Source organism: Centroberyx gerrardi, chromosome 20 (assembly GCF_048128805.1).
Source record: "Centroberyx gerrardi isolate f3 chromosome 20, fCenGer3.hap1.cur.20231027, whole genome shotgun sequence".
In the NCBI taxonomy this organism is placed as follows: domain Eukaryota; kingdom Metazoa; phylum Chordata; class Actinopteri; order Beryciformes; family Berycidae; genus Centroberyx; species Centroberyx gerrardi.
Window position 1 is genome coordinate 9,810,388 of NC_136016.1, and position 10,408 is coordinate 9,820,795.

At 43.5% G+C, this 10,408-nt stretch overlaps 2 protein-coding genes across 2 annotated transcripts; both read right to left on the reverse strand.

Moving 5' to 3' along the window:
• Nucleotides 1-3: 3 nt before the first annotated feature.
• Nucleotides 4-6,150, reverse strand: prph2a (peripherin 2a (retinal degeneration, slow)). Its single transcript, XM_071900683.2, has 3 exons — nucleotides 5,570-6,150; nucleotides 3,311-3,557; nucleotides 4-1,427 (listed from the first exon to the last, which is right to left on the reverse strand). The coding sequence occupies exons 1-3, from the start codon at nucleotides 6,148-6,150 to the stop codon at nucleotides 1,221-1,223; spliced, it is 1,035 nt and encodes a 344-aa protein (XP_071756784.1). The 3' UTR covers nucleotides 4-1,220.
• A 2,705-nt stretch (nucleotides 6,151-8,855) lies between these two features.
• On the reverse strand, nucleotides 8,856-10,221 carry tbcc (tubulin folding cofactor C). Its single transcript, XM_071900681.2, has one exon. It carries the CDS (start codon nucleotides 10,010-10,012, stop codon nucleotides 8,966-8,968), a length of 1,047 nt encoding a protein of 348 aa, XP_071756782.2. The 5' UTR covers nucleotides 10,013-10,221; the 3' UTR covers nucleotides 8,856-8,965.
• Between the last annotated feature and the right edge of the window lie 187 nt (nucleotides 10,222-10,408).

The following is a 10,408-nucleotide window of genomic DNA, read 5'->3' on the forward strand; positions in this document are numbered from 1 at the left end:
ACCACCTTTCTACACAAACACACACAGACAAAAAAATATTTCATATGGCAAAACAAACAAACTTTACATTGATTGAAATAAAAGATTTAGATTAATTACATTATTTAAAAAAGTTTTTTTTTTTTCATCATTTCTACACTATGTACAAAGACAGCAACCCAGTTGTTAGAATATATGTGTGTGAGTGTGGAATATACAGACGCTGCTGAGTGCACAAGAGGAACCTCAAAGAGGATCTCAGTTCACAGTACAGGGGTTAGGAGTCAAGATTTAGCTGCCAATCTCAATTGTCCTCCACAGTTTTGGAGTTGCCCCTGGTTCCCTCCTGGGCCCACCCCCTTTCCCCATGCTTGGCCTCACCCTCCAACCCTGTGCTTCAAAATTCACACACACATATTGTACGTGGGGTGAAATGGTGGCACCACATCTCCTCCATACTTCTATTCCATCTCAGGAGCATATCCAGTCTTCATTGGACAATGGAGGACTGGAGTATAAAAATAGGGGAGTGAGGGATTTCATTTGTTCTTTGTCTATATATCAGCTACAAGCCAAAGCGCTATAGGCGGGTCAACAAAAATAAAACACTGTTTCTTGGGCTATAAATATCTTTCAACTGTACCTCTGGCTCCATGGGAGGGGGGGTTGCATAGCAACCACCATCCCCATACTAAAAGTGCCTGCTCTCCTCGCCAAACTTTATCTGACAACAATACAAAGAATTATATACTCTCGTGAATACAAAGCATCTGACATTTTATGAATTCATATCACAACATTTAGTTGATTTATCATTGTGCTGTTTTGCACTTTTTGTGGAAATAGGAGGAACAGAAAATTTAATGAACAATGCAAACCCACAGAGTATCAGAAACCAAGACGGTGAGTCTCGTTAATAGTATGCTGTGAAGCAAAGATGGAACTTGAAGTGGACTTGTGAGAATGTTTTGGGGAATTCAAAAGCATGCCTAATAGCTCATCCTATTCCTTATCTCTATACATATGAATATATTATTTATGCAAGGAGTCCGTTTGTTAGGAGTCCGTTTGTAAGGAGTCCATATGGTCATAGATTTGTGTCCTTCTGAAAGCCAAATATATGTGTGTGAAGATACTGTGTCTACATTTTAAATGTTGGTAGAAAAAAGTAGCAATCTCACACTTCCTCTTCCTCTCCTCATCAGGTAGGAGTGGTCTCAGTTTTTGCAGGAGGGGCTCGCTCAGCTCACCGTGGCAACTGCCGCCTCACCCCCCTCATCGACCTGGTTGCCTTTGCCCATGGCCTTCATGTTGGCCATGATGTCACTGAATGTCTCCTTCACTGTCTTCTCCAGGATCCAGCCCTCGCTCTCACTCTCTGGGTCCTCTGGGTTAGCCAGGGTGGACAGGGAGGTGTTCACATACTGCAGGCCCACCGTCACAGCAACCTGCGCAGGACAGGAGCACAGATCAGCAGGGCTAAGAGGGTCAACCTGAGCCTGGCCCTCAGAATTCATCATACCATCCTGTGAAGAACGGGATCACTCACTGAAAAGACTCCTGCACCAGAGCGCAGAGCTTGGAGCGGAAAACTGATTAAACCAGTGGTTCTCAGCCTATTTAATGCTAAAGCACTCAAAACAAAACAACATTACAGAGCCCACCAAATTATTAATTGTAATGTAATAAAACGTAAAATGTAATACAAAGCCTGATGTGATCATGGGACAAAATGAGCAGCTAGACCCAAAATTGCAAAAGCTGGGTGGAAAAAATTAACCATAAACTCATTAAACTGAATTTAAATGCATATGCATATAATGCATCATATGCAATAATGCTGTTTGACTTAATGAACATATTACTATTAAGCTTAGCTCTAACATGTTACATATCAAATCTAACATGTTAACTTATGTAAAGGAAAAGTACTTATCAATCAGTATCATCATCATTATTATAACACTGATTTAACACTGAGAAAAGTTGTTATAAAATGCCCTAGTTTTTTACTGCCCCAGGGTCAGCTGAGACTGTGACTGGTCACTTTAGATCAGGAGTTAGAGCTCCAGGAAGTGGGTCTGTATTTGTCTCCTCCCCTAGATTAACCCATTACTCCGTCTCTGAGCCCACTATCTGTGTCAACAAAGAGACGCTTGCATAACTATTATTAAGTCTAGGACTCCTCCCACTGTGTCTCTGATCAGCTTTTGGAGGTTTAGCCCAAATCCATGTTTTTAGAACAAGGTAAATTGTTTTATCTGCAGGATTTCTAGGACAGAGGGGTTATCTATATAGTAACATTTACTGTCTGCTTGAAGCTACTTGAACCACCTTAGGTACCACTCAGGTCACTGTCGCTCATCACTGACTTCACAGATTTGTGTGTACATGTGTGCGGCCTTGCTATGGTATGGTAATCATGCTCTTGGGCCTCAACAACAACAGCAGACGTTGCCAGTGGAAGCTGAGGGGAGAGTTGAAAAGAGGAGAGATGCCATGTGTCTGCTATAGGATTACCCTTTGGGTAGAAAGTAGCAGGTGAGGTAAGGTAAGCTGCATTTCCATACCAGCAGGGCGACCTGACAGTCAGGCGGGAGGGGTGATATTCGGGCAAAGAGGATAGAGGTGTTGGGAAAGAAGATGCAGTAAGTGGATATTGCTGATAGCGTGGGTGGAGTGTGGAAAAGAGTGAGAAGACAGAAAGGAGGGGTGGGTGGGTGACAGTAATGCCAACTAGGTCGAGGCTTTGCATGATTAGACCCAGACTCTTCACCTCACTTGTCAGACTTCTCTGAACTCACTACTCCCAAACAAATTCACTATGTGTTCTTGCTGATTCTATTGGGAAAAGGCTGAACAATTATTTGAATCATTAAATGGGTCATTTCATGGCATGGAGGTGATGTAGATAGAAACATTTAACTCATTTGTTGAAAGTGAGATGTAATATAGTGGTGTAGATAGGAATAGTCAACTAATTTGTTGAACATGAGGTGTGATATAGTGGTGTAAAAATTAATATTTAACTTATTTGTTGAAAGTGAGGTGTAATATAGTGGTGTAAATAGGAATATTTAACTTATTTGTTGAAAGTGAGGTGTAATATAGTAGTGTAAACAGGAATATTTAACTAATTTGTCGAAAGTGAGGTGTAATATGGGGGTGAAAAAAGAACATTTAACTAATTTAATGATACTCAGGTGTAATTTGATACATCAGCTTTGTTCACTACCGTATAGTTTCTTTCCAAGGGATGTGTGTAAAGCATCGAGTGTTTGTGTGTTTGTCTGTGTCTTTGTGTCTGTGTCCATGTGTGTCTGCCCCTGACCTCCAGCATAGTAACCAGCAGCACCAGGGCTCCGATGGTGTTCATCATGCCTCCATAGTAAGACAGCATGGCATCGCGGCAGCCGCTCTTCCAAATGTTGAGCTCCTCGGTGTAGTGGTCGTAGCTGTAGTGGGCCGAGTTGTTGGTCATCTGGAGCTGGATGCAGGGCCGGGGGGAGCTGGGGTTGCAGCAGCTGAACGGGACCCCGTCCATCAGGTACTGGCCGTCCACGTTGCTGCCGATGCGGCTGAGAGGATCAGGCAAAGTGTCATGTTAGTGTCATGTTATGATGGGTTAGAGGTGAAAGTGAGGTGGATTAGGGTCAGGACCCTGCCATTCTGTACTTGTGTGGGCTAAAATTACTGGTAGTATAATTAGCACAGGTAAAAGTCAAGTTTAAGTCCAAGTGCGACTTCTCTGCTACAACTACCACTGATGATTATAACCAGTCGGTGCAGACTATTGCATAATATATCTTTTTTTTAAGTTACTGGATAAATTCAATCAAATTCAGTTAATAAGTATTTTGGTTGTAAAGATTGGTTGAAAAGACAGTTGATTGATAAAAAAAGACCAAAATCTCAGAGAGGGTTTCTGCTGTTCTACACCTATAGTGCACTGAAATACAACAGTAGTGACATGAGCAACAATAACTGACAACACTGTCACTGTGTACAATTATCAGTCAAGCATCATCTTTATCAACTCTTACAGTTTAAATCAGTTTGTACTGCAGCTGAGTATCATTGATTAGGCTCATGGATGGGGTGGTGTAATTAGCATCATTAACCCAACTTTTTATTAGCCTGTACTATATACAATATAACTAATGATATTGTCTATTATGTGTTACACGTCATTTACAATATTATTATGACACAGTAAGGTATATACAGTATAGCAAATGTGATATCAATAATTAAATTAAATTAAAGGGCTTGACACAAATCCTTTTCTCTGAACCTGTTTTGTTTACCAGATAAATGTTATCCTGGCTATTGATAACATGAGAGTGTGCAGACACACAAACTGGCACAGTTGTGTGTGTGCTCAGTCTGAAGAGCGGATCTCAACTTTGATTGACAGTAGTAGGGCAATGGAAAGACCAGTGTGATTGGATCACAAAGATGTGAGAGTGATGGAGATAAGGACCAGTGCTTCCTAACAACACGGATACTTAATCACGCCCCAAATAACATTTTAGTCAATACTATGGGAAAATAGCTGTGAAGCTGACAAGTGCAGAATACTGCTGATCCATGCACTACCAAATACAAAGATTGCTGTTGTGGTATTTTAATTTAAAAAGCCAATTTGGTTTACGAGCAAATATAGTCTCAAGGGGCTATACAACCTTTGACAATTACTGTCCTAATGGAACCTTATTGGTTAATTTTATGGTCATTGGGCCATCAGTGTTTATGGTTATTGGGAAATCTCTGCCTCCATAATGTCCTATTGGCCAGTCAGGCAGTGCTATTCCGAGAGCGTCGCCAGGACCTGCGCTGATTGGACAGGACATTAATTCTTGAAGGACATGGAAATGTAATCCAGGAGATTAGCCACTAAGAACACACTGCAGTCTTTCAAACATTTTATGCTTACACTTAAAACTCCCTTACAACTCTCCACACACAGCTGATTGATAACCATACCTGTTGCTAAAACCAGTGTAGACATAAACAGGTATGCATAAAATGGCCACATATCACTTAATTGATGCTGTACAATTTACTTTTAATCCCACCCCCCACCCTTTTCACCCACTATATCTTTTTTTGTCCCTAATCACCAAAGCCCCTCCTTCCAACATTATCCATAAAACTGCCTAGTAACCTCTACTGCCCCCCCCCACCTCAACCCCACACCTCCATCACCACCCTCATCCATCAGCTACTATCACTAAAGCTTGGTATCTACTGACCTGCTAATCCTTACAATGGAGGAAAGTGAATAATGTACTTGGGTTGACCCTCCCTCACCTCAAATCCACTTATACTGAACCCTTACTTTGCGTTGACACCTCCCTAAAACACCCCACCTCAATGACACCTTCATACATGGAGGCTCAATGACAATGTCTTTAAATCTAAAAGGATAATTTCACTCAGTAAGTCACATCAGACATCAAGCAGACATAGCCAATGAAAAGCTGGTGCTGTGAACACACTGCTTCTTTTATAATTGCTGCGCATTTATGCTCTCTGACTGAAAATGGTTATTGTAAGGGATTTAGTTGATTTTAGCTCTGTCACTCACTCTTTGACCTCCTTTGCGCCGAAGTCCAGGTAGCGGTTGCTAACCCACTGAATCTCAAACCAATCTCTGTAGTTGTCGTTTCCGCAGCAACGGAACTCCATCTGCATCAGGTCCAGGGTCCTCTTCATGTAGCAGCGTCCCGGTGTGTCCGTGTCCTTGTAGAACTTCATGCTGTTCTTCAGCCCCTCAGCCAGGGTGAACTGCAGAGGGATCCTCATCATGAAACACAGTAGGGCCGTCAGAAATAGTAAGGCGTTGAACCCCACACAGGCCATCAAAAAGGGCTTCAACATGGGTTTCCACTTTCCAAACTTGGAAGGGTCCAGGGAGTCGTAGCAGACTTTGCCTCCAAAGGCGTTCACGCCACAGGCTATTAGACCCACACCTATGAGCAGGTTGGGCAAGAAGTGGCTCTCGTTGTTGTCCATGAGTTCTGAGCGTTTACGCAGCTCGATCTTAAAGAACAGGCCCATGCTGAACACCAGCACACCGGCCATCACAGAGAACCAGTACATGAACCAGACCATCTGGGCGAGCTTCACTCGCTTTTTCAGATCAAACTTGACCTTCATCAAAGCCATTGTTCAACCTTGGATGTGTCCTTGCCAATGAACAAGTGAGCCAAAGATAAGCTACAACAGGAGCTCCAAGATTTCTAGGGTTTGGCCCTAGAGTTTAAAGAAGTGCTCCTGAATGCTCCAAGCTGCAGCCTCAGTTCCCGCTTCCTTGTCTCTCTGTGATCAGGGTCTCCTCTGGCGGGTCCAACAGGACAGGAGAGTCAGCTCAGCCTGTAATCCATCCCACAGCAAAGGAGCAGAGATGAAGAAACCAGGGGACCCTGAAGGAGCAGAGCGGTTATTTCTTCAAGGCCATCTCCTCTCCCATTGTGCCAGAATCTCCTATCTTCACCAGGTTATATTTTTGTCCAACTTTTACCAAAGGTTTCCCTCCTTAACACGATATGATCACGCAGGTGAGGCTAATCGTGGTGTTCCTTTCTCTTGGAGAGGTGGAGGATTGCCGAGGATCCTCATGATCAAACTCAAAGTTGCAGTACGTCATGCTAAGCCCCTGTAAGCAGCCTGATCCAATTTGCAAAAATCCCTCTACACAAGATGAGCCTGATCGTAAGCCGCTGCCAGGGGCCATAATTGGTTTGAGTGTTCACGTGGTCACGGTCGCCTTGATCGAATGCAACGGGAGCCCTAACGACCAAAGGTAATGGTTAGCAAAGACCTTGACATGAAAGGGGAGCCAATAATGCAGCGTACCCATTCACAGGTAGAAGTCCACAGGTTCAACACTAACAGGATGTTTACACTGTAAAGCAAATACACTGTCTTACTGAAGCCCCGTTGACCCAGTCAGAAACAACACCTTCAGGCTCACATATTAAACCATCCTGTACATTTGATTCATTTATTTATAAAAAAATAAGCACCAGCCCAAGACGTAAATTATAAGGATACGACACGTGGATGCATGACACTCAACATGGACATATGGTAGTTACAGAAAACTTTATTCTGCATAAAACGAGCTAATAAATGTCATTTAAGCACACTCCATAATGACCTTATTGTCACTTGCAGTCCAAGCACTTGGCTGTCAGAATCAACAGCCTGTCTGGCACGAACACAAGACACATGCTCATGCTGGCCAAATGATCAGATCTTTTCTGGATAGCTTGTATTCTGACTCCGTAAAGCTTCATTGTGGTTGGCCCTGGGAGCTGCAATTCAGATTAGTACAAACATCTCAGCTCTATAGTTACATAATACAATTAGAAGTCAGGCAACATAGTTAGCTTACAAAACCACAACAGCTCCATGTCGTTGAACAGTCAGACTCTTTATTTGCATCTCTTTTCAATAACAGTTACTGTTACATTCCCCCTTTACAAAACACCAGACTAGATGTAAGTGCGCTCCATAATATCAGTGTACCACTTACAATCCAAGTGGCATTAAGGGTGCGTGGATGCAAGCAGCATTAAGGCACGTATTTTCAGCCCAGGCTTTATGCTCTGTCCTTTATTCAAACTCTCAAAAGATTTTTCAACCAGTGCTGAGTAATTTACGGCCTTTGTAGCTGTGTTACATCACTGTCTGCTTCACCATCACTGTTTATTAATAAATGTATGATAACTATTTCATTAATAATCTATTTAATTAAATTAAGTTTTCAGATTTTTGCAAAAGCAATATTTTGTCTTTAATAACAGACATTTCTCAGTTGTTTTGCAGCTGAACCAAGAAAATGACAAAAAACAAACAAACATCATTTGTAAATACTACTAAGTTATAGACAGTAGTGCTTTGTAGCCAACAGTGCAAAATGCTCACATTTTCTGCTTTACACAAGACTAAGTGTCCCTTGTGATGAATGGGCCATTCTGGTGTATGGTTAATGTGCTAGGTACGCCTCCACTGGACAAGCCACGCCTCCATGCATGTACACCAAAATGTTTAACATCAGGGTAATGTCTGATGCTGAGCCTGCAGCCCAGCCCAAACGTTCAGCTAGAGTATCTGATTATGCCCATCACCAGTAATCTGACAACTTTAACACTTGGAGTGAATACTCTGCTAATGCAGGTAGTTTGGAGCATTCCTAATGGCATAATAGCGTTTACCTTCTAACAATCACTCTGCTGTACATGGGACCAATAACATTTTCCTATTCCTAACTGAAAGAAATACGTTTCTTAAAATGGGACCCAAATTGTATGATAAAATACAGTATTAGCATCAAATATGAGCACTTAAGCTGCAGTTACACAGGAACAGGCAACCTCATTACTAAAGCTACACTAGGCAAATTTACATGTTGACGGCTCCACAGAGAAAAGCATCTGAAAATGTTTAACTTCTATACCCAGGAATCCTGTAACATGTCACTAAACTGCACACAGCATGGTTATATTTGCAAACATGGCCACTCTAAATCACTTTACACCAAAGGATACCAAAGAGATGAGAAAGCACAAGATCTAACACTGTCCAGCTTTCTCTGGACAGAAAGGTCGCTGCTGTTCAGGAGACAGTTTGTATTTGCTCTAGTTTCAATTCGGCACTTCCAGCACTACCAAAAAATCTTTCCTAGTGTAGCTTTAAACTTTTGTCATGCAGATTGTAACTGTTCCTGGCACTCTAAACAGGTAGGATCCAACAGAATTTAGTGAATGAACTTGATAGAATCTGCCAACAACAGCATCTCAAAAATCAAACTGACAGTCATTGGCTAAAGATTAAACCGTATTGATCCAACTGATCTTCATGAAATGACATGGAAAACAATAGGCTATGTCTGGGTACGGGGAATGACAAAAACATTTCATTTGTTGGTTTCATCAGCCTGCTACTTTGGCATATTAGTGATTTTGAAACTTGAACTCTAGGGCTCCCAGCTGGTTTTTCTATCTACATCTGGAATTACAGTCCAGTTAGGGGAAGGTGTTCCCGCAGCGAGCCAGTTGAAGTCGTCCACCTGGGTCCAGTTGTTTCGGTCCCGGTCCAGGCCAGACGAGCTGAAGTCCTCATCCAGGGTGGGATAAGACCAGGAGAACGGGGCAAAGCTCACCCCGTGACAGTCCTCTATGATGGCTCGGCTGGTGACATGCAGGTACACCCGTGTGTCGGTGGTGTTGTGGGTCCGCAGCTGCTGGCAGGGGAAGGCCAGCGTACTGTCCCTACAATGGTCAACGAACACAGAACTAGACACCGGCCCGCACAGGATCTCACAGCCACTGACGTGCTTTATGTGCAGCGTGCTGGGCGAGCCAAACAGACGGACCTTACAGTTAGTCAGGTGAGTCAACAGGATGTCCTGTCTCTGGATCTCCTCAGCTGTCTTAGTCAGAACCATATTGTCCATGCTGGAGAAGCCGCACTGCTCAGAGTTCACCGCTCCATCCACCTTGGCACTGTCAGGATCTGCCGGTGTGCCAGCATCAGCAAGTGTGTCAGCAGGTGGAGGTGCAGCAGCGACTTCCTCTTTAGCTTTACTACGAGCTCGAAAGGCAAATTTCTTCTTGGGCAAAGCCTCATCTCTCTTCTCAGCAAGGCCAGTTTGTAGTTTTTGCAGTGACGCTTGAGCTTGTCTTAGCTCGTATTGAGTGAGAAACACCATGCTGTCGTTGAGGAACTTCTGTAGCTGCTGCGTTTTCGCCGTCACCTCCTCCAGCGTTTGGGCTGCCGCGGCCCGGTCCGCTCCGCTGCAGCCGGACAGCAGCTCCTCGATGGCCGCCCGCTCCCTGCTGAAAGTGCTGGAGAAAAACTCGCTCTTTTCCTCCGTGACAGACTGGTTCTCTTTAGCTTCCTTCCTCCGCTCGGCATCCTCCGTCCTCGCCTGGTCCCGTTTCAGCAGCCGCTCCGGGATCTTGACCGCACTGCCTTCCCCGTCATGTCCATTTCCCTGGGACTCTCCAGCCGTTACATCCATGTTGCACTGACTGGTGTTTGTTGCGGGAGTGATGCGGAAGTGATATGGAAGTGATATCGTCACTCCGCAGCAAACGGCGTTTTCATTGGCGGGATTCTCCAACGGTTGTATTTATGCTACCATGTTACTGGTGGAAGAGGGGAACAGTTACTTTTCAAGGCACACCCTCTATAACTTCATACCGCGTTTTATGGATGGCTAGTGTTCATCTTTGGATAAGAAAAAATATAAATATACTATGTAATCTATAATCATGTGGTATAGGTGGTATACACAAAAAGAGACGGAGAGAGAGAGGGAGATGGAGAGAGAGAGAGAGAGAGAGAGAGAGAGAGAGAGAGAGAGAGAGAGAGAGAGAGAGAGAGATTCAAATCTATATAGAATGTGAAATATGGC